The 23,880-nt window shown below is 30.9% G+C and overlaps 1 protein-coding gene across 1 annotated transcript; it reads left to right on the plus strand.

The window, feature by feature from the left end:
* Positions 1-871: 871 nt before the first annotated feature.
* LOC127263602 (uncharacterized) lies at positions 872-21,334 on the plus strand. The gene is made up of 14 exons (XM_051292708.1): positions 872-1,031; positions 12,169-12,173; positions 12,287-12,339; positions 12,555-12,712; positions 12,977-13,175; positions 13,284-13,341; positions 13,733-13,789; positions 13,888-14,136; positions 14,371-14,447; positions 14,536-14,592; positions 14,670-14,763; positions 14,850-14,990; positions 15,065-15,118; positions 21,251-21,334. Exons 1-14 carry the CDS (start codon positions 872-874, stop codon positions 21,332-21,334), a joined length of 1,446 nt encoding a protein of 481 aa, XP_051148665.1.
* Positions 21,335-23,880: the final 2,546 nt, after the last annotated feature.

Below are 23,880 nucleotides of genomic sequence, written 5' to 3' on the forward strand. Positions count from 1 at the left end.
CTCTATCCAACGGCTCTTTTAGATAAATGATTCGGTGCCGATTGCACCCATTGAGGTAGCCGAACAGGATAAATTTTCCTATCAACATCGAATATCATTTTATTAATGAAAGCTAAAAATAAAATCGAAGAAAAAGCACTAGATACTTCGATAAAATAAAGCCCACAAGAAATAAGCCCAAAATACAAAAAAAAAAAAAAAAGAAAAAGAAAAAGTCCCCAAACATAGAAAAATTCCATTATACTAAACGTAGGATATCATTGCATAGGAGATGCAATGAGTCTAGCTTGCATAGTGATTCAATGGGACCCAAACTCAATCTTAATCAACTCTGTTCTAAAGGTTACGGTACACTTTACTTACTTTCATGTATCAAAATCATATTCGAGAAATTTAATGGTGTGTTTGTTTGGAGGAGTTGTACAGATTTTAACTGTTCACCCAATTTTTTCACCTTAAAAAATAAAATACTTATTTTTCATTTTTTATATTATACTAAAAATTAATTTTACATTCAATACCTGTTTATATCATGTCATACAACTATTTCAATTTAATTTTTTTACTATTCAAATCCCAACTCAATATCCGAATCCCCGACCAAACACACATTTAGTGATCAATTCCAAAGTGGAAGTTGATTCACGCCTGAGAAAATCAAAGAAATCACCGGCATCAAAAGAGTTTTTGTTTCACTACCAGCACTACTTTCTTTTCTTTCAATTTAGGCTCTTCCTTTCTCCATCTGAAGCCAGTGCAGAGCCAATGAATCACTTCACCTGAAGAAACTAATGAGATCAAAAAGATTATGCACCGAGGAGCTGTTGTGCTGTGTTGACTGCTGTAAATAATACTAATCGTCGAAGCCACAATGCGTGCCATAGGAGGCGGTGGGGATGTTCCATTCCTATCGTACGTTTCCAATTCCAAGTGCATATTTGTTGGGGCAAGCGTAGTCTTGACGACGAGGTTGTTTGCGAGCTCTTGTATTGTGCAGTATGAGAACTTCTGTACGGGATCGAGTATTGATGGTAATAATATGAAGAGTATGTTGATTTCCGAAGTGCAAAGCTTCGAGAAGAATTCAACTTAACCGAATTGCAAAGCTTCGAGAAGAATTCAACTTAACGAAACTATGTCTTGCTTTTCAAGGCTGCAAAGCGCTATCGTTGGCATGTAAAAGATAAGTGAGCAAAATATTCGAACCGAGACATTGAACCATGGGATCAAATTATTCGAACCAAAAAGAGTTTATTTATGTTATTATAATTAAAATTTTATATTAATAGTAATATTATACACCATAAATGACATATTTTAGATATTTATATGAATGTACTTTTACATTAAATATGTTTGCAATTGTGGTTCAATTTGTTTTTGTTTGAAATATTTGCGAATATATTCAATTCATGTGAATTCCGCTCATTTATTTGATGTATTTTATTATATTCGGTTTGGTTCGAATATTATATGTAAATAATGTAAATATTTTCAGTCAGTCAAAAATTTGATTACCGAAAATTTCGGTTCTAATAGAGTCACAGTTTCAAATATTTATTGGTTTGGCTAGGATATCAAATACATGTATATTTACAAATAAACAAAAACCGTGTTCACTTCGATATGTAAAACCCTTTATGTGCTAATGGATCTTTTATTGAAGCACTAGTAGTATAGATTATGCATGATGTTGGATTGATATTCGCAATGCCATTGAAAATTTGCAATTCAAAATTGAGTCAAATAGTGTGAATAGCTAGTATAGTATAGACCAATTGATAAAATGTGAAAACGAACCAACATTTATTAAATTGGAAGGTCATTACCACTTTCATAATATGAATTTTTTTAGAGCGGGAACACCGAAGGCACAATTTTTTCGTTTAAAATAAAATTTTGAGAAAAACTTGAAATATATTTTATTTTTATCTTTATTTTTAGTAGCGATTTTAAAATATAGAATGTTGATGTCTGCCAAAATTTAACCCTATAAATTTCATTTACCAAAGTACCTAGAAGACATTGACAGTGGATCTACTAGTATTTTGATTTATTCTCTAGTAGTTGGTGATTCTTTAAAGAATATTGAAGGATTTCTTTTCCACAAGGTGTGTTGATTCATTCAGTATTTGGGTATTAAAGATTTTTTTATTGTCAATTTGTTTTTAAAATTGGCCGATGACTTGTTTCTTGTTGTGTCATTTGATTTTCTTGAATGGAATGATAATGATTTTTTAGGGTTTTGTTCATCAATACAGTTTTTTTTTTCTTCTTTTTTCAAATGAAAAGTAACATAGAGTTGTTGAATGGATTAAACCTATCGAGTTAGTCAACTAGCCCCACCCCAACCCACCTTAAAGGAGGATATTGAGCTAAGTCGTTCTAAACACGCCCCTGTTGTGGCTTGTGTTGTCCAAATCTGTGAAATTATATATTGTGGGTTAGCTCGATCTTCTCAATCTATATTAGCAACTCTAATATTCAATTTTATTCCAAAATAATTTCAATATTGGCCATTTGGCTTTAGGCCATTAACGCTAAGAAGTATTACCTAAAATAGCTCCATTAACCATGTTTTCGTTGATGTTATGGGTGGGGTTTTAAACTTGGTGATGATATTTAAATCATACATAAACATTATTGGACTTATATATGCTTAACTGTGTTTTATTTGCTTTTTTTTTTTTTTTTTTTTTTTTGACATATATGTTGAACTATAGATTATATGTTCAAAGTCCCGTAAGGGATTCCGATCAAAAAAAAAAAAAAGTTCCGTAATGGATGACCTGATGGGATGAGGTAGACTCGTTACCGTGAGGTTATGGTTCAATAGAAGTTTGGAGTTTTGAAAATCAGGCCTAATTTGCGGGAGTCAAAATTGGGTATTTAACTTGATACCTTTTAAAAAATAATATTTTTAAATATATTAAACTATTTGAAATAGGTGTTCATGCTTGTGTGATTTGTGTTGAACCAAAAGAATTGTTTGCTAACTTCTTTATCTTCGTAGGGCTAAAGATGTATCATTATATTTCACAATATACTTTTTTCATCCAACTTACTTTGATAGGTTAAGAAATTTTATTTTGTACTGTAAAGTATAGACTAATTGATGTAATGTGAAAATCATTACAAAAAAGTTGAAATTTAAATACAAAAAATTTTGTATCAAAAGAGAATGAATTCATAACAAAAACGGTTTTGCGACGAAACTCATCTCGTCACCCATACGGTGTTACTAAAGGTTTTTGGCGAGACATATGACTTTCGAAATGAAAAACAAGTTTTTTGCATTGAAAGCTAAGAAAAAAGATATAGCTATGAAAATCATCACTCTTTTGCTATAAAAATCATTTTAAAAAGAAAATATGCATGATTTTTTTAGTCAATAATTTTCTAGCTAAAACCCTTTTGCTGTGAAAATAAAATTTTCTACCAAAAAATTTTAGCGAAAATTAATTTTGTAGTACATAATTTATCTTTAATGATGAAATTAACTTTTGTTGCTAAAAGATATATTTTAACTACAAAAATTTTTCGTAGCTAAAAATATGATAGCTAATTAGATACGTTTTTGAAGTGAATGTACCAATTCTTACTAAATTGGAAGACAAGCAGGAATACCAAAATAACTTGAATTTTTTCAAGCAGGAATACTAAAGACACAATTTTTCGGTTTAAAGTAAAATTCTGAAATAACTTGAAACACATTTTTATTTTTATCTTTTAGTAGCGATTTTAAAATATAGAATGTTGATGTCATATCTGAATTTAACCCTAGTATAAATATCATTTTCACCACGAACCTAGAAGAAATCGATGGTTGATCTTCTATAGCATTTCGATTTGTTCTCTGTTAGTCGGTTATTCTATATAACAGTATTGAAGGCTTTCTTAACCACGAGGTGTGTTGATGCATTTACCATTTTGGCGTTGTTAAGGGATTTGTTTTTGCTGATTTGTTTCTAAATTTAACCGATGGCTTGTTTCTTCTTGCGTCATTACATTTTCTTGAAGGGAATGATAATAGTTTTTGAGGGTTTTGTTCATCAATATGGATTTTTGCTACTGGATTTTTTCAAAGGAAATAGTAACCTAGTTTTGTTAAATGGATTAAACCTATCAAGTTAGTCAGCCCCGTAAAAACTTAAAGGTGGTTAAAAAATTTTATTTTGTATTGTAAAGTATAGACCAACTGATGTGATGTGTAAATGTACCAATTCTTACTAAATTGGAGGACCATCACTTCCATAACATGAATTTTGTCAAGCAGGAATACCAAAGACACAATTTTTCTGTTTAAAGTAAAAATTTGAAAATAACTTGAAACACGTCTTAATTTTTATCTTTTAGTAGCGATTTCAAAGTATAGAATGTTGATGTCCCGTCAGAATTCCACCCTAGTATAAATTTCATTTTCACTAAGAACCTAGAAGACATCAACGGCGGATCTACTATAGCATTTCAATTTGTTCTCTAGCAGTTGGTTATTGTTCAAAGAGTATTGAAGGCTTTCTTAACCACAAGGTGTGTTGATGCATTTACCATTTGAGTTGTTAAGGGATTTGTTTTCGCTGATTTGTTTCTAAAAATTAACCGATGACTTGCTTTTTTTGCTTCATTAGATTTTCTTGGAGGGAATGAAAATAGTTTTTGAGGGTCTTGTTCATCAATATGAATTTCTGCTTCTGGCTTTTTTCAAAGAAAGTAGTAATCTAGTGTTGTTAAATGGGTTAAACCTATCGACTTAGTCAGCGCCGAACTACCTAAAAGGTGGTTACGAAATTTTTTGTTTGTATTGTAAAGTATAGACCAATTGATGTCTTGTCAAAATGTGCCAATTCTTACTAAATTGGAAGACCATCACTTCAATAACATGAATTTTTTCGAGCGGGAATACCAAAGACACAATTTTTCCGTTTAAAGTAAAATTTTGAAAATAACTTGAAACATGTTTTTATTTTTATTTTTTAGTGGCGATTTCAAAATATACATTGTTGATGTCCTGTCAGAATTTAACCCTGGTATAAATTTCATTTTCACCAAGAACCTAGAAGGCATCGACGACGGCGGATCTACTATAAACTTTCGATTTGTTCTCTAGTAGTCGGTTATTGTTCAAAGAGTATTGAAGGATTTCTTAACCACAAGGTATGTTGACGCATTTACCATTTTGAGTTGTTAAGAGATTTGTTTTCGGTGATTTGTTTCTAAATTTTACCAAGAGTTGTTTCTTCTTGCGTCATTACATTTTCTTGAAGGGAATGATAATAGTTTTTTTAGGGTTTTGTTCATCAATATGGGGTTTTTCTACTGGATTTTTTGAAAGGAAGTAGTAATCTAGTTTTGTTAAATGGATTAAACCTATCGAGTTAGTCAGGCCGGCACCAACTTCAAGGTGGTTAAGAATTTTTATTTTGTATTGTAAAGTATAGACCAATTGATGTAATGTGTAAATTTACCAATTCTTACTAAATTGGAAGACCATCACTTCCATAACATGAATTTTGTCAAGCGGGAATACCGAAGACACAATTTTTCCGCTTAAAGTAAAAATTTGAAAATAACTTGAAACACGTCTTTATTTTTATCTTTTAGTAGTGATTTCAAAATATAGAATGTTGATGTCCCGTCAGAATTCAACCCTAGTATAAATTTCATTTTCACCAAGAACCTAGATGACATTGACGGCGGGTCTAATATAGCATTTCAATTTGTTCTCTAGTAGTCGGTTATTGTTCAAAGAGTATTGAAGGCTTTCTTAACCACAAGATGTGTTGATGCATTTACCATTTGAGTTGTTAAGAGATTTGTTTTGGTTGATTTGTTTCTAAAAATAATCTAGTGTTGTTAAATGGGTTAAACCTATCGACTTAGTCAGCGCCGAACCACCTAAAAGGTGGCTAAGAATTTTTTATTTTATTTTTTTGTATTGTAAAGTATAGACCAATTGATGTCTTGTGAAAATGTCTCAATTCTTACTAAATTGGAAGGCCATCACTTTGATAACATGAATTTTTCGAGCGTGAATACCAAAGACACAATTTTTCCGTTTAAAGTAAAATTTTGAAAATAACTTGAAACACGTTTTTATTTTTATCTTTTAGTAGAGAATTCAAAATATAGAATGTTAATGTCCTGTCAGAATTTAACCCTAGTATAAATTTCGTTTTCACCAAGAACCTAGAAGACATCGACGACGGAGGATGTACTATAAAATTTTGATTTGTTCTCTAGTAGTCGGTTATTGTTCAAAGAGTATTGAAGGCTTTCTTAACCACAAGGTGTGTTGATGCATTTACCATTTTGCGTTGTTAAGAGATTTTTTTTTGCCGATTTGTTTCTAAATTTAACCAAGACTTGTTTCTTCTTGCGCCATTACATTTTCTTGAAGGGGATGATAAAAGTTTTTGAGGGTTTTGTTCATCAATATGGATTTTTGCTGCTGGATTTTTTAAAAGGAAGTAGTAAGCTAGTTTTGTTGAATGGATTAAACCTATTGAGTTAGTCAGCCCGGCACCACCTTAAAGATGGTTAAGAATTTGTATTTTGTATTGTAAAGTATAGACCAATTGATATAATGTGTAAATGTACCAATTCTTAATAAATTGGAAGACCATCACTTCCATAACGTGAATTTTTTCGAGCGGGAATACTAAAGACATAATTTTTCCGTTTAAAGTAAAATTCTAAAATAACTTGAAACACATTTTTATTTTTATCTTTTAGTAGCCATTTTGAAATATAGAATATTGATGTCCTGTCAGAATTTAACCCTAATATAAATTTCATTTTCACCAAGAACCTAGAAGACATCGGCGGCGGATTTATAAAATTTTGATTTGTTCTCTAGTAGTCGGTTATTGTTCAAAGAGTATTGAAGGCTTTCTTAACCACAAGGTGTGTTGATGCATTTACCATTTTGCGTTGTTAAGAGATTTGTTTTCGCTGATTTGTTTCTAAATTTAACCAAGACTTGTTTCTTCTTGCGCCATTACATTTTCTTGAAGGGGATGATAATGTTTTTGAGGCTTTTGGTCATCAATATGGATTTTTGCGACCGGAGTTTTTCAAAGGAAGTAGTAAGCTAGTTTTGTTAAATGGATTAAACCTATCAAGTTAGTCACCCCCGCACCACCTTAAAGGTGGTTAACAATTTTTATTTTGTATTGTAAATTATAGACCAATTGATGTAATGTGTAAATGTACCAATTCTTACTAAATTGGACGACCATCACTTTCATAACATGAATTGTGTCAAGCGGGAATACCAAAGACATAATTTTCTATTTAAAGTAAAAATTTGAAAATAATTTGAAACACGTTTTTATTTTTATCTTTTAGTAGCGATTTCAAAATATGGAATGTTGATGTCCTGTCAGAATTTAACCCTAGTATAAATTTTATTTTCACCAAGAACCTAGAAGACATCGACGACGGCGGATCTGCTATAAACTTTCGATTTGTTCTCTAGTAGTTGGTTATTGTTCAAAGAGTATTGAAGGATTTCTTAACCACAAGGTATGTTGACGCATTTACCATTTTGTGTTGTTAAGAGATTTGTTTTCGGTTATTTGTTTCTAAATTTAACCATGACTTGTTTCTTCTTGCGACATTACATTTTCTTGAAGGGAATGATAATAGTTTTTGAGGGTTTTGTTCATCAATATGGATTTTTGCTACTAGATTTTTTCAAAGGAAGTAGTAACCTAGTTTTGTTAAATGGATTAAACCTTTCGAGTTAGTCAGCCTCGCACCACCTTAAAGGGTGGTTATGATTTTATTTATTTATTTATTTATTTTATTGTAACGTATAGACCAATTGATGTAATGTGTAAATGTACCAATTCTTACTAAATTGGAAGACCATCACTTCCATAACATGAATTTTTTTCAAGCGGGACCAAAGACAATTTTTCCGTTTAAAGTAAAATTTTGAAAATAACTTGAAACGCATTTTTATTTTTTATCTTTTAGTAGCGATTTCAAAATATAGAATGTTAATGTCTTGTCAAAATTTAATCCTAGTATAAATTTCATTTTCACCAAAAACCTAGAAGACATTGACGGCAGATCTAGTAGCATTTTGATTTGTTCTCTGGTAGTCGGTTATTCTTCGAAGAATATTGAAGGCTTTCTTAACCACTAGGTGTGTTGATGTATTTACCATTTGAGTTGTTAAGAGATTTGTTTTCGCTGATTTTTTTTTCTTAATTTAACCAAGACTTGTTTCTTCTTGAGTCATTACAATTTCATGAAGGGAATGATAATAGTTTTTGAGGGTTTTGTTCATCAATATGGATTTTTGCTACTAGATTTTTTCAAAGGAAGTAGCAACCTAGTTTTGTTAAATGGATTAAACCTTTCGAGTTAGTCAGCCCCGCTCCACCTTATAGGAGGTTTGTGCTTAGTCATTCTAAACCCGCCCTTGTTGTGGCTTATCTAGTCAAAATCCGTCAAATTATGTATCGTAGGTTCATCGTCTCACCCTGTCTTAACAACTTTAATATTGAAAATTTTATTACCCAAACTAGTTTGAATATTAGTCATTTGGCTTTGGGAAATTACCACTTGAAAGTATATAAAAGTTTGTGAAACTAAGATAAAAATTATTCTAATAAAATATATAAAACTATCATAATTAAATCGTTCTCTTGAGGTTATCTCTGTCTGGCTTCCTCTCCCTGCCTTGAGGGAGTGTTGGTTAAGTATAACCTTTGAATATATATGGCACTTGAATTTATTTTGTGTTTACTCTAAAATAGTTGCATAAACATGTTTTCGGTGACGATATTGAAGGAATATTAATTAAACTTGTTGATGTTTAAAATCATATATAAATATCTCAATATTGTTACGTTGGATTGGCATGCCTAATTGTGTTCTATTTTCTTTTCATATCTCTGTGAATATCGAAAATAATATAAAATATATGTTAAATGATAGATGTAATATGTTCAATCATGTATTTTTTTTAATTTTTTTTATGACATGGGAACCCACAGCCGCTACCCGAAAGTGCGCACTGGATAAATCCCGGGCATGTTCAATCATGTATTTGATATGATGTTTTGTGGACTTAGAGTTTTAAAAAATATTGATGTGATGTTCTGTGAAACTTTTGGATCGCGAATTGAACATGTTTGGGCTAATTTGCAAGCATGCTTAACCTTGTATTGAATATATTCAATCTTTTGAAATATCTAGGTGTTCACCGTGTGGCCATGTTGAGCCAAAATGTTGTTTCATAATCTCTTTACTATAATGAAACTAATTTTAAAAATTCATAATTTACCTATAAGAAATCATTAAACAGTGTTGAATTTAGTATTGGATATTTTCTTTCTACGGTTATATTTTTTATATTTTTTTCCGACAAGTTTTATTATTTTGTGATGATTGATCTTGCCTCGACAATAGTTTTAAAAATAGTCACGCTATATGTAATTATAATCAAATTGTTATGTGATCATATATAACAATAAAATATAATAATATAGATGTATATAAATATATAGATAAATAGGCAAATAATATGGTATGTAATATATATATATATATATGTATTTATATGGGTGTGTAATAGAATATAAATATAGATATAGATATATTATATAAGGATATATATCTGTATGAGCCGTGTGTAGGAGAGACAAAGAGAAGTGAGAAGGAAGTGTTACAGACAAAGTTGTATTTTCATTTGAATACAAAGGATAAAATTTGTAGGCTTTCAACATTGGTGATTATGTACCAACTTATATTGCTTGATATTTATTTATTTTTATTCAAAGAATGATATTTGAAATATTTATAATAATGATTAATAAAGACATCTATTTATAAATATATGTAATGAAGCATGTAATTATCATCTATATTGAGTATTGACAATAAACAATACATGACAAAGTACAATAGTAAAAAACATGCTTGATCACACTTATCATATATATGTTAGAGAGAAAATTGTAAAAAATATTCCACAAGTATACTCCATTGTAAATTTTGTCATATATTTATCTCGCCGGAAAAATATATATCTTACATGTTTGCGAAAGTCGCTATTTTTATCCTTTGGCCGTGCTTGACGTTCACACCACATGCTGTCACGCGCAATCATGCGCAGCCAAATGACAGAAATGACGATTTTTGCAAACATGTAGGATATATTTTACCAACAAAATAAATATAGAATAAAAGTGATAATGGAATATAAATGTGGGATATATTTTGCAATTTTTTTATGTTACAACACATGTCAGATTATCATCCAACCTACTTTTTATTGGCTAAAATTTTTTAATTTTTGTACTCCCGCAAGGGATGGTATGGGGTGTTGGGATGGACTCTGATTTAATTTATTTATTTATGATGATTTTATTATTCTTTAATAAATACATAAATTTTGATATAGATTGGATCTAGATTTGGGTCCAGTTCAGGTAAAATTATTAAAAATTGCAGAGGTATTTCAGGTCTATCGGATCTTATCGAATATACCTTAGTTTGGCTATGGTAGAATTGAGTTTGAATATATTCAGGTTGGATTTAGGTGCCAGTTCTATTATGAGTACGCCAGTATTAGCTTTGGTTGACTCTTGTATACATAAATAAGTGATCGCCATCTCTTTAAATTTAAATTTTGAAATAAGACGATCATAAAACACGATATCAAATTGAGACACCCCGTGTTTGAATCCCAACACCACCTGAAATTCATAAATAGTGTATGTTCACATTGCATGTCAGGGGTGTGCTTAAGCTTTTAGGTGTCTCTATATATACCAATTAAGTATTAACTCAAAAAGGTTCGTATATTTAAAGGTTCACTATCATTTAATTGTTTGGGTTTATTTTGAAGGTAAGATTTGAAGATATTATTATAGGTATTTATGACTCTTATTTTTGTCTCTACAAATCTCTCTACTATTTTTTTTTCTTTTTTTTTAAGTAATTGCTCTATACTCGTAGTTTTCCTTTATCCCAAATTTGAATCTTTTTTGGTTTAAGTTTACTATGTCTCCTTACTCCAAACTAGGTTTTTTTTGCTGCTATATTACTTGATATGATATATTCACAATAATTTTTTTATACAATGTGGGAACCCGCTACTCTTCAAATATACTTCGGATAAAACTCTGGCCGAACTTAGCTTGCAAAATTGATAGTTTCATAATACTTCCACCAACAATGATTGGTTCAAGACTTGTGCATGTATGCCCACATCAAATGAATATGAACTATTATATTGATCGTACATATTAATGCATACACGATAATTAAATAACCTCCCTAAATTCGAATCATGTGTTACTAACCAATGTACATTGTAATTCGTGAAACATACCAAACTTCATATTGCTAGATTTTATATGAGTTCCATTTTTGTTTCAGTTATTATTATTATTATTATTATTATTAGCTTGGTTTTATTGTTTGATACTATTAGTTATCAATCTTTGTAGGGTTGGATTATTGCATCCTTCACTCTCACAATGGCAACTAAAAGTAGATTGTAAGTGATTTACAATAACTAAATCTTTAAAAGTATGTTTTAATCAAATCTTCAATTGAGGATGTAATTTTATACTTCACTTATGCTTAATCATCTAGTAAAAGAAAATTGTACTAAAATTGCTTTCATTTTGAACACTAAATAAACAATTTTTGTGTAGGCATGAAGTTCACTAGATACTTAAAACAAAATAAATAAATGAAACAATTTTTTTTGACCTTTTCATGTGTTACACTTGTTCGATTTACACTTTCAAAACTACTTTGAACTAACGACAACCAAGCCGAAAGAAAACTGACAAATACTTAATAAAAATGACCACTCTTACAATGTTGAATTTATCTATTGGTATCCTTACATGACACTTCCATTTTGTAGGAATATTGAGATGACGAACAAATCGATTTTAAAAGGAAACTTTCTTCTTAATGGCGCAAGTCTGACATATATCATGCATGGGCAGGTATTTATGAGTATTCTTTTTTGTACACTGTGGAGTTGCATATGGTCACTTTAAATGCAGTCACAAATTTCCCGAAATTATCGGGTCTTTTTTTTTAATTATTGACATTTCATTACATTTATTACGGAGCAGATATTCCTTGAAGGCTGCAAAAAAAATGGTCATATCCTTTGTTCGTGCTGTGCAGAAGAGGTATTTGTTTTTATTTGATAATAATCATAATTACAATTATAATTTTTCACTGGTATCTTTACATTCATATTTGTTTTATTCCTAATGTTGATAACCTCACCATACATGAATAGATTAGTGCCACCGAGTTTGAAGAGCATGCAGGGTATGGTCATCGAAGAAAGCCGTAAGTATCTCTCTCAATTTATTATTTTTCTCATAACTCATTTCCCTATAATTTTTCTATTGCACCTCACTGTTTCGGCCTACATAACTCAATTTTTAGGCGGTAAATATGACCATTTATGTTCTTCGTACAAATAGAGCTATTCGTCAAGTATTACTTTTTCTAAGTTATAGTTCATTTTGTTCGTCTTAGCTAGAGACCACTTTTTTTTGCAGGTACACAAACATATGCACGTCAAAAAATGAATCCCTCGAGGAACTTTCTTCAAGGCTTCAAGCTGCACAGATGATAGCAGGCAGTGCTTTGTGCAGCAAATGTCATGATGGCGGAGAATTATTGCTCTGCAAAGAATGCCGGCGTAGTTTTCACACAGGTGCGTGCGTGCATGTAGCCTTATTAATTATCGCAATCAAAATATATATATATGTTGTGCTATTATAGAATAGAAATACGGAAGATTTGGAAGAAGAATGAATTATTTTTATTTTTTGTTTGATGCACCACCGAACTCACTAAGTACTTTGTTTGAACAAACAAGCACTTGAACGTGCTTTTTTTTTTTTTGCTATTCAAGCCCCAATTCGATCTTTTTATGAAACTCATTGCTAATATTTTCTCTTCTTGGTGATCTCTACAGAATGTGTCCATCTCTCCTCTACTAAAGACAACAAACAAATTTGCGAATATTGCGAAGACATGTTGAGAGAGAAAGAGGATACCACGGATGATGCTCAAGCACCCCTTCCCAAGGCTCAATCCACAGAGGTATCGACGCCGAGCAGCAGTGGTAGCGATGAACATTGCGAAGACGACATCTATAAATGCTTCATTTGCAGGTACATTTGAAAGGACAATTTATTCAAAATACATTTTACATTTAGAATGGAATGCAAATAAATAAAACAAAATGCTGAGAAAGTTTGCCGATGTATTGGTTCTTGCAGGACTAACTCTTTTTCCAAGAATATCTTCGATGACCACACAATTATGATATGCGAACAGGTATCTTTTAGGTTTAATTGAACTTATGCCGATAATTCAGAATCTATTTATTTTGTTTTAACTTTTGAAGATTTTGCATAATGCAATGTCTTTATGATTAGTTCGAAGCTCAATTTCTTCAATATTTGGAATATGTTAAATAAACCTCATTTTGAAGTTAGTATCCATTGGATTGTATAAAACTTTTTAAAATTGATAGATTTATCTATGCGCTTTCTTGTCATAGTTATTCAATCTAGCTTAGTTCAGTTTCATTGGTGAACTATCCACAAGTCGTTGTATAAGATCTTGATACTATTAATTGAAGTAAATTGATTCATTCTACTTTAGATTTATTTTAAAATTCCAAATATTGCACTAGCATGATGACAATGGCTTTGTTTTTTGGCAGTGTGAGAGAGAATTTCACGTAGGATGTTTGAGACAGGAAGAGATGGATGATTTAAGGGTTTGCTACGTTAAAACCAGGCTTCTAATTATTTTTAGTTTAATTTACTAACAAGTTTTTGATCCTTTTCTTAGTTAATGGTTTCATACAAACTGCAGGCATTGCCCGAAGATGAATGGTTCTGTTGTGCAGAATGCAAAAGGATTCATTCAACTCTTCAGAAGTTTGTCTCCAATTGTGATATGGAACTTCCCGAAACTGTTGTGGAGATTTTGAAGAAGAAAGTTAAGGGAAAAGCTTCAAAGCAGAGCCCAAATTATTCCAATATGAAGTGGAGAATCTTGAAACCTGATTCGAATTCTGAAGACAATAGGGCATGGCTTTCTACTGTCAAAACAATCTTAGAGGTGAGTATCATTAATTAGTTTGTCTTATTTAATAGAGCCTGCATTGATCTTCGATATTCTGATATTTTATATCACTCAATAGATTTCTCGTGTAGTTCAATAAATTTCTTACATCGTTGCACTATTCTCAACCAAATTCAGCACATAATTTACTCACTTTACAAGATATATATATTTTATCCATGATTTGTCTCATGTTTTTAAATATATGGCCAAAATGCTTTGTATATTCAGCACCAGTTTCCTGATCTTAAACTCTCAAAAGTCGACGTCTCCCCTGGAGAATTGCTTATTCATCCGATGGTTTTCGGGTAATGAATTGAAGTTCATAGTTTTTACATGTGTTTCTACATTTCATTACTTATCTAATCCCATATAACCCGGTGCACATAATTGTAGGGAAAAAATCGACTGGCATGACTTTTTTGGAATGCACTCGGCAGCATTAATGATCAAGTAAGAAAAAAAATAAGAAATAACTTTTCACAACTTCTACATTTTGATCTATAACGCACCGTTTATTATTTACATAGGTCGGAAATTGTGTGTGTTGCAATATTCCGAGTGTTTGGGGAGGAAGTCGCCGAGCTTCCACTAGTTGCAACCGCAAAGGGCAATAAGAAGAAGGTATCTTCGAATATTCCAATGTTGTTTGGTTATGCATTAGTACAAGTAGAGTATGTTTTACATACTACAAATCTATTCTATTTCAGGGATACGGAAGGACACTCCTCTTATGTATTGAGCATCTGTTATCGATTTTAAAAGTGAAAATTCTAATTCTTCCATCCGCCAAGTCTACTAAAGATATATGGATAAAAAAATTTGGGTTCGAGATACTCACGAAAGAACAGGTTAGTTTCTTTATAAATTGCAGTCGGATTTCTATGTTTCATTCTAATTCTTTAACCTCAATGTTGCTCTATAGCTCGAGAGATACACAGACGATTATCAGAAAATTATGCCATTCAAGGAAACAACGGTCCTTCACAAATTGATCCACAAATCGTGAACTTTGGAGCATGGCCATTGCCTGTCAGGGACCAAAAAAGTTCTCTAATGACATAGTTGTATGGTATTAGTATTGTTACATTTTGTAAAATGTCAGTGGCCTGGCCATTTTTTAAGTGGGTATACAATCAAAATTTAATTAATAATCATTACAATATAAAAAAATTACAATTGTCCCTTACGTACCATTTAAGAGAAAATTGCAAAAATATCGCACACTTATACTTTATTATCGCTTTTGTCTTGTATTTTATCTTGCATATTCCACGTGTATACAAAAGTCGTTATTTATATCATTTGCCCGCGCGTGATATTTTCACACCACGTGCGGTTACGCGCGATCAAATGATAGAAATAGCGATTTTTACAAATATATGGGATATATTTTGCCAACAAGAGTGTACGTTGTGAGATATTTTTTGCAATTTTTCCTACAATTTAATTACATTATTGTTTGTAATACTTCTATAGAGTGAAATAGAAATGAAGAGTATTCAGATTTAATTAGGAAGGAAATTAATATATTATATAATTAATTAATTTTTTTAAAAAAAATCAAAATAAATAGAAGGATCCTTGAAATAATTATACAAAAAAAAACAAAAAAAAAAATGATTGTAGAACTAATTTGCTATTAGAGTACTTGGATTGAAAGAAAATCAAATCTTTTTAATATACATACATAGAATTAAGTGAATCATGTGACCCTACTTTGACTACCACTGTTCATAGTTGTATATTTTATAAATAATAATAAAATCATGATTTATAAATACATCAAATATAATTAAATAATAACAATCTAATTTAATATAATAAAAATCTAAACTGAACTATAAATCATATATATCTCAGCCATTAGAATTGAGGTTTTCTGACTCAAATCTTACATTTCAATGCATTGATCGCTGAAGCTTTTCGAAGATTGCGGCTAACTATCTAATTTTCTGTATCATATGATATAGAAAATTAAAGTGTGTTGTCTTATAAATCTAAGATTGTATGTGTAGCAAATGAAGCTTTTCGAAGATTGCGGCTAATAAGTTACGAAACTAGAATGATGAAAAAGGAGGCAAATTGGACTACACTTTATCCTTACTTGCTACTAAACTTGTCTCAATGTTTTAACAAGAAGCATTGTGGAATCAAAATAATATTGCCAACAAAATTAATCATACGATCAAAATTGAACTTAACATGCACCCGTTTTCGATATTGATTATAGTTTTAAATTGTTTGTTTTTGTTTTTTGTCTCTCTATTTTTGTAGGCATTGACTGCTTCAGTAAAAAATGACTAGTAACAAGGTAGTAAGGCAAACGCGGGAGATTTCGAAGATTTTCAACAAAATGGAACTTTTTGAACCAATTATAATCAACCATATATAGAGAGATAAATGATAAAACATATGTTGGTACTCCCGTTTGCGGATGTATAAATAATGACTCAGTTTCCCTAACAGTTCGAGCTTTTAGGTGAGACGGGATCGCCCTAATCAAACTCAGCTCTATCAAACGGTTGTTTTAGATAAATGATTTGATGTCGATTGCACCCATTGAGGTAGCCAAACAAGATAAAATTTTCCTATCAACATCCAACATAATTTTATTAATGAAAATTAAAAATAAAATCAAAGAAAAACCACTTGATACTTCGATAAACTAAAGCGCACAAGAAATAAGCCCAAAATACAAAAAAAAAAAATGAAAATGAAAAAGAAAAAGAAAAAGAAAAAAGACAAAAAAAAAAAAAAAAAAAAGTTCCCCAAATATAGAAAATTCCATTATACTAAAATAGGATATCATTGCATAGGAGATGCAATGAGTCTAGCTTGTTGGGTAATCCATGCAAATTTCATCCAATTGCGAGGAAGCACAAGAACTAAAAAAAAAATTGCATCGTGATTCAATGGGACAAAAACTCAATCTTAATCAACTCTGTTCTAAAGGTTACACTACACTCTACTTACTTCCATGAATCGAAATCATATTCGAGAAATTTGGTGATCCATTCCAAAGTGGAAGGATTCACACTCGAGAAAATTGAAGAAATCACAGACATCAAAAGAGTATTTGTTTGATCACTACCAGCACTACTTTCTTTTCATTTCAATTTAGTCTCTTCCCTTCTCCAGTTTCCCCATCGCCTTTTCGAACTTCTGCAACTAAGAATGCTATCTTCTTGTTCAAATTGTCGGTTCAATCTGAAAATCTTGGTGAAATCAACCACCATCTGAAGTCGGTGAAGAGACAATGAATTACTCACCCGAAGAAACAAATGAGATCAAAGAGATTATGCACCCGAGGAGCTGTTGCATGTGCTGTGTTGGTTGTAGCAAATAATACTAATTTTCGAAGCCACAATGCCTGTCTTAGGAGGCACTGGGGGCATTCCGTTGAACGGTATGGTTGCCTATTCCGGGTACACATTTGTTGGGGCAAGCATGGTGTTGGCGACGAGGTTTTTTGCAAGCTCTTTGCATTGTCACTACAAAAAAAATAATATATTAACGGAATTTCGTCCCTAAAGTTCACGTAGCTAACGTAATTCCGTTCCTAATTCTGTCTCTAATGTCGTTAGTAACGGAAAAAGTAGATTTAGAGACAAAAAAGTTTTGTTAAAAAATGATTTTTTCTTGTAGTGTGTGCAGTATGAGAGCTTCCGCACGGGATTAAGAAAAATAAATATTTTATTGAAAAAGTGAGAAAAATAAAATGGTAGTTGGGTATCTTTGGAAATTTAGTTTATAATTAAAAAGAATGAAAAGAGATAATGTAATAAAATTAGTAGTATTTGTTGTAAATAAGTGTTATTAGGTAATAATTAAATCTTGACTTATTGGGTAATTAAATTTAATGGACGGGCGAAAAAAGAAAATAAAAATAAATTTGACTAATGGATGGATGGAGTATATGTATTTGTTTGATTTTCTTAGGTTTCAATATTTGATATTTTTTGAATTATCGGATCCTAAATGAGTTTGTTTATGTTATTATATTTAACTTTTATATGAATAATAATATTATATAAATTACATATTTTAAATATTTAGATTAATATATTTTTTAATTAAATGTATATGCAATTGTAGCTCGATCTGATTCTGGTTGAAATATTTGTGAATATTTTCAATTAATCCGAATTTCGCTCATTTCTTGGATGTATTTTATTATTTTCATTTTTGGTTCGAATATTTTATGTGCATTAACTACTTGACGTTTACTATATTATTGACATACAAAAATTAATTAGGTCTGTGGAGTCACTAGATCATACCTTGGATTGCACTAATATTATATAGGCTAAATTGCACAAAATCTATCCGTGTTTTATGAAATTGCGCCAAATCCCCTATATTTTTAAAACTGTGTCAAACTCCCTCGTGGTTTCATAAATTATGCGTCTAACCCCCTCGACGGTTCTTATTTAACGGTATTTGACCTAAATGCGCCAAATCAATTTTAAAATCTCTAAGTTCTAAATCCCTAAAATTATAAATATATTCATTTTAGTATAGTTATTTTTATCAAGTTTTAAGACTTTATTTTTACTATTTTTTTATACTAAATATAAGAAAAATATATATATTTATAATTTGAGAGGTTTAGAAATTAAAATTTTAAAATTTATTGGGCGCATTTAGGTCAAATATTGTTAAATAAGGACCGCCGAAGGGTTAGATGATGAAATCATAAAGGAGTTTGACGCAATTTTAAAAGTACGGAGAATTTGGCGCAATTTTGTGAAACCATGGGTGAATTTTGTGCAATTTAGCCTATTACATACTATGTGCTATAGTTGGCATCTAAAAACCTTTATTGCTAATACATCTTTTAGTGAAGAGCTAATAGTATAACCTACGCAAGATGTAGGATTGATATCCGCAATGATGCCATTGCAATGTTGCAATACAAAATTGAGTCAAATAGTGTGAATAGTATAGACAAATTGATAATAATGTGTACATGTACCAATAACTACTAAAGGTCAAGGTCATCTCTCCTATAACATGAATTTTTCGTTTAAAGTAAAATTTTGAAAATCACTTGAAACGCATTTTTAGTTTTTTAGTAAGATTTCAAAATATAGAAGATTGATGCTCGCTTAGAGTTTGACACCAAGGACCTAGGAGATATCAATGGCGGATCTATTAGCACTTTGATTTGTTCTCGTCGGTGATTCTTTAGAAAGTACTGAAGATTTTCTTAAACGCAAGGTATGTTAATGCAATTTTCCATTTGAGTTATTTTTTTCTTTTTTTTTTTTTTTTTTTGTTCGATGCACCGAACTAACTAAGTACCTTCTTTGAACAAAGAAGCACTTGAATGTGCTTTGTTTTTTTGCTATTCAACCCCAATTTCATCTTTTTAACTTATCACTATTATTATCTCTTCTTGCTTTCTCATACAAAATGTGTCCATCTCTCCACTGCTAAAGACTACAAACAAATTTGCAAATATTGCAAAGACATGTTCAGAAAGAAACAGGCTCAATCCACAGAGACATCGACGCAGAGCAGCAGTGGTAGCGATGATCATTGTGAAGACGACATATAGAAATGCTTCATTTGCAAGTAAACTCAGACAAGGCAAATCACACTATGTCATGTTTGATTGGTCAAGCAAGTATTTGGTAAATTAATTTTATTTAAAGTTTATTGATTCAAAAAGCCGTTAATTGAAGATAAATACACAAATCATCAAAAACATCAAAAACTTCCTTAATACTTCCCCATCTTTTTTTTTTTTTGTTCCCTAAAATTTCCTCTACACGTATTTATATTTTTTTAAACTCCAAAATTTCATTTTTACTCTCCTAAATAACAATAATTTACTAAATTACCAAACCTATTCAAAATCTTCAACTGCGTGATAGTCGTTTGCCCCAACGGTGTTTGTTCAACCGCAACCACCACCATCTCGCTGTCGTCCGCCCAGCGCCATCATCTGTCCACCGCCGCCGCCACCTCACTGTTGTTCACCTATCCCGCCATCCATCCATTCCGCCCACAGTGGCTCCCTGTAAAAAAAATAAGTGTTTCTAATTTAATTTCATTTTGTAGTATTATTTGCTTCTTTATTGTGTTCTATATGCTCTTATTTATTTAGTTATTTATATTGAAAATATTAAAAATATTATCACAATGTGTTTGTTTGTTTGTTTTCGATTGTATTTTCTTGTATTTAGTAATAATTTTGTGTGTTTGTTGAATAGAATAAATTGGTTTTTTATGTTAGAAGTTTTTAATTTTTTGAATACATATTTTCTTATGTTTGTAGGAAAACTATGGAGAAAGAAGATAATAATCGAAGAAAAATAGAAGAAATGGTTGTTGATGATTATCGGACAATCATTGCAAAATATATTCTGAATGCGGCAGGTCTTGTTAGTATGGCCAAATTGTGTGCACAAGTGGTGTAGCATTGTATATCTTATAAATATTTTCTTCTCGTTGATTAAATATTAAATCTAAATTGTGTGTTGTCTTCACTTGTGTTTCAATTTGATTTTAGCAATGCATAGAAAGATTATCTTGAATAATCGATAAATTTGTCACTGAATCCATTAAAAACTATTATATTACCTCTTAGAAATTACGATGTTACCATCTAAAAGATCACAAATATGTAATCTTGAAATTTACTGCGTTCAGCGGAAATACAACATGTTTCCGCTAGATGCTTTATTTCCGCTGAAAACATCAAATTTTAGCAAAAAAATACTCCCTCCGTCCCAAACAAGGTGCAACATTTACTTTTGACACGAGTTTTTAGGTGGGTAGTATTAAGTAGGATAATTTAGAAATTAAGTGATGTGATGGAGAGATAAATGTATATTTTATTTTTTTATTTGGATGATGTGAGGGGATAAAGTGTGGTGTACGGATTAAGTATGATTAATTATTTCCTATTTTGGAAATGTTGCAGGGTGTTTGGGACGGAGGGAGTATATGTTTTTGGCGGAAACAAAGCCTTTTTACACTTAAATATGTGTGCAATTGTACTTCGGTTTTATAAATAGGATCATACCACAGTCGATTTCGTATTGTAGTTTAATTTCTATATTTTATTCTAAGTCTTAATTACCTCAATGTTGTTCCACAGCTTGAGAAATACACAGACGATTATCAAAAAATTATGCCATTCGACGGCACAACAGTCCTTCACAAACACATCCACAAATCTTGAACCTTCGAGCATCACCATCGACTATATATCATGGACCAAAAAAGTTCTCTAAAGACATGGTTGTATAACATAATTAGTGTAAAGCAAATATCATCGACATTATTGGATTGACATATGGTTAATACCCGAGTAGTAGCAGGATGCATCGATGAACTTGTTGTTCGATACTGTTGATTTACATCAATCTTGTAGGGTTTAATTATTGCATTATTCATTCTTACCATAACAACTGAGAATAGATGGTGAATGGTTTAGATAACTAAATTTTTAAAAAGCATGTTTTAATTAAATCTCCTATTGTTGTTGCAATTTTATACTTCACTAATACTAATGTGTAGTCATTTAGCCAAAAGAAAATTGAACTAAATCAGCACTCAGTTTGAACACTGAACAAACATTTTTTGTATAGTCATTCAGTTCACAAGATACTTAAAAAATAAATAAATAAATAAAAATATAACTCTTTTATCTTCTCATGTTCGATCTACTCTTTCAAAATTACTTTGAACAATCAATCTCAACCTCAACCTCAAGCCCATCTTAAATGGAATGAATAATAATAATAATAATAATAATAATAATAATGACCACTCTTACTATGTCGAGGTTATCTATTGGTATTCTAACATCCCACTTTCATTTTGTAGGAATATGGAGAAGAAAAATCAAGTTTGTTCACCCACCATTTTTTTCGATATGATTTTTAATATATATTTTATACTCTCACAAAAATCAATATTCAACTTAAAATATTAATTTTTATATTTTTAACCCAATCTTTTATACTTCACATCAAAAACATTCAAATCAAAACACTAAACAAACAAACCCAATTTTCAAAAGAAAGTTTCTTCCAGCGAGTCTGACTCCATTTATCATTAAAAATAGGATAGACTGTTTTTTTAGTCCCGTAATTGGACCCTCTTATCATTTTAGTCCCGTAAATGGAGCCTGTCGCAAACTAGTCCCATAAGTGAAAAATTTTCGTTGTTTTAGTCCTCCGGCGCTGGAGACGCCCGCGTGGCTCCCCGGAGGTGACGTGTCCGCCAGATGTCGCTGACCTGGCGGACACGTGGATTTTTTTTTCATTTTTTAAAAACTTATTTTTAATTTTATTTATATTTTTTTATTTGGTCCAATTAAAAAAAATAAAATAAAATAAAATAAATCCACGTGTCCGCCAGGTGTCGCTGACCTAGCGGGACACCTGGCGGACACGTCACTTCCGGCGAGCCACGCGGGCGTCTCCGGCGCCGGAGGACTAAAACAGCGAAAATTTTTCACTTATGGGACTAGTTTGCGACAGGCTCCACTTACGGGACTAAAATGATAAAGGGTTCAATTACGGGACTAAAAAAATTTGTGTTCAAACTAAATGAGCTTATTTTTACGGATGGGGTATTATGCACAAAAAAGTATTTATGAGTGTTTTTTTGTGCATTGTATGGGAAGTTCCATACGATCACTTTAAATGCAGTTTCAAACTTCTCAAAATTATCGGATCTTCTCTTTTTAAAGCATTTTTCTTTTTCAATTATAAATTATTTTTAGCACTATCATTCAATATTAATTATAAAAAAAAAAAAGAAAAAAGAAAACTCACATCAAATATTTTTTTAAATATTCAATTATTTATTATTTCTAAAAATTTTCAAAATTTAAAAATTTTCAAAACTTAAAAATTTTCAAAACTTTTATCTAAATGGAGTTTATATTTTGTGTGCTATCATTTAAAAATCCTTTATACGGCAATGCATGAGCGGACACTGCACGATAAAGGTGCATATTTTTCGATTGTTCTTTTAAAGTAAAATTTTGAGAATCACTTGAAACACGTTTTAGTAATGATCGCAAAATATAGAAGACAAATGTCGGTTTAGAATTTAACCTTAGTATAAATTTCATTTTCACCAAGGACCTAGAAGACATCAACAATGGATCTACTAGCACTTCAATCTGTTCCCTCTGAATTTTTTAGAAAATATTGAGGGTTTTTTAAAACTCAAGGTATGTTGATGCGTTTACCATTTGAGTTGTAAAATATTACGTTATTATCGATTTGTTTCTAAAATTAGGCTACGACTTGTTTCTTCTTGCATCATTTGATTTTCTTGAATAGGATATATATAATGGTGTGAGGGTTTTGTTCTATGATTTGTACTAATCTTGCATTTTAAGTTTTAATAAGAAGCATCGAGTAGGAATCAAAATAATCGATCAAATTGCCAACCAAATTAATTTCTCCCTCCGTCCCAAATACCGTGTCTGCTACACTGTACACACGGTATTTTAGGAGGGGTGTAATTAGTAGATAATTAAGAATATATTAGTGAAAATAATTATCCTATAATATCAATAATTATAAATTGAGATTAAGATAACTAATTAGTTTAATTAAAATTAAAAAAAAATAAAAAATTTAAAATGAGATTAAAATGTGTAATCATTTTCCAAAAAAAGGAAAGTGACATGGTACGTAGGACGGACAGAAACGGCAACGTGGATATGGTATCTGGGACGGAGGGAATATATTCGACACTATCATC

Source organism: Andrographis paniculata, unplaced genomic scaffold, assembly GCF_009805555.1.
Source record: "Andrographis paniculata isolate CXL003 unplaced genomic scaffold, ASM980555v1 Contig69END, whole genome shotgun sequence".
NCBI classification, from domain to species: Eukaryota; Viridiplantae; Streptophyta; class Magnoliopsida; order Lamiales; family Acanthaceae; genus Andrographis; species Andrographis paniculata.

Excerpts from the sequence above, each read along its gene's own strand:
- LOC127263602 (XM_051292708.1), top strand. The coding sequence starts at position 872 with ATGCGTGCCATAGGAGGCGGTGGGGATGTTCCATTCCTATCGTACGTT. Across the intron at positions 12,713-12,976 it reads CCGGCGTAGTTTTCACACAG|AATGTGTCCATCTCTCCTCT; the intron begins GTGCGTGCGTGC and ends TGATCTCTACAG. Across the intron at positions 13,790-13,887 it reads AAGAGATGGATGATTTAAGG|GCATTGCCCGAAGATGAATG; the intron begins GTTTGCTACGTT and ends TACAAACTGCAG.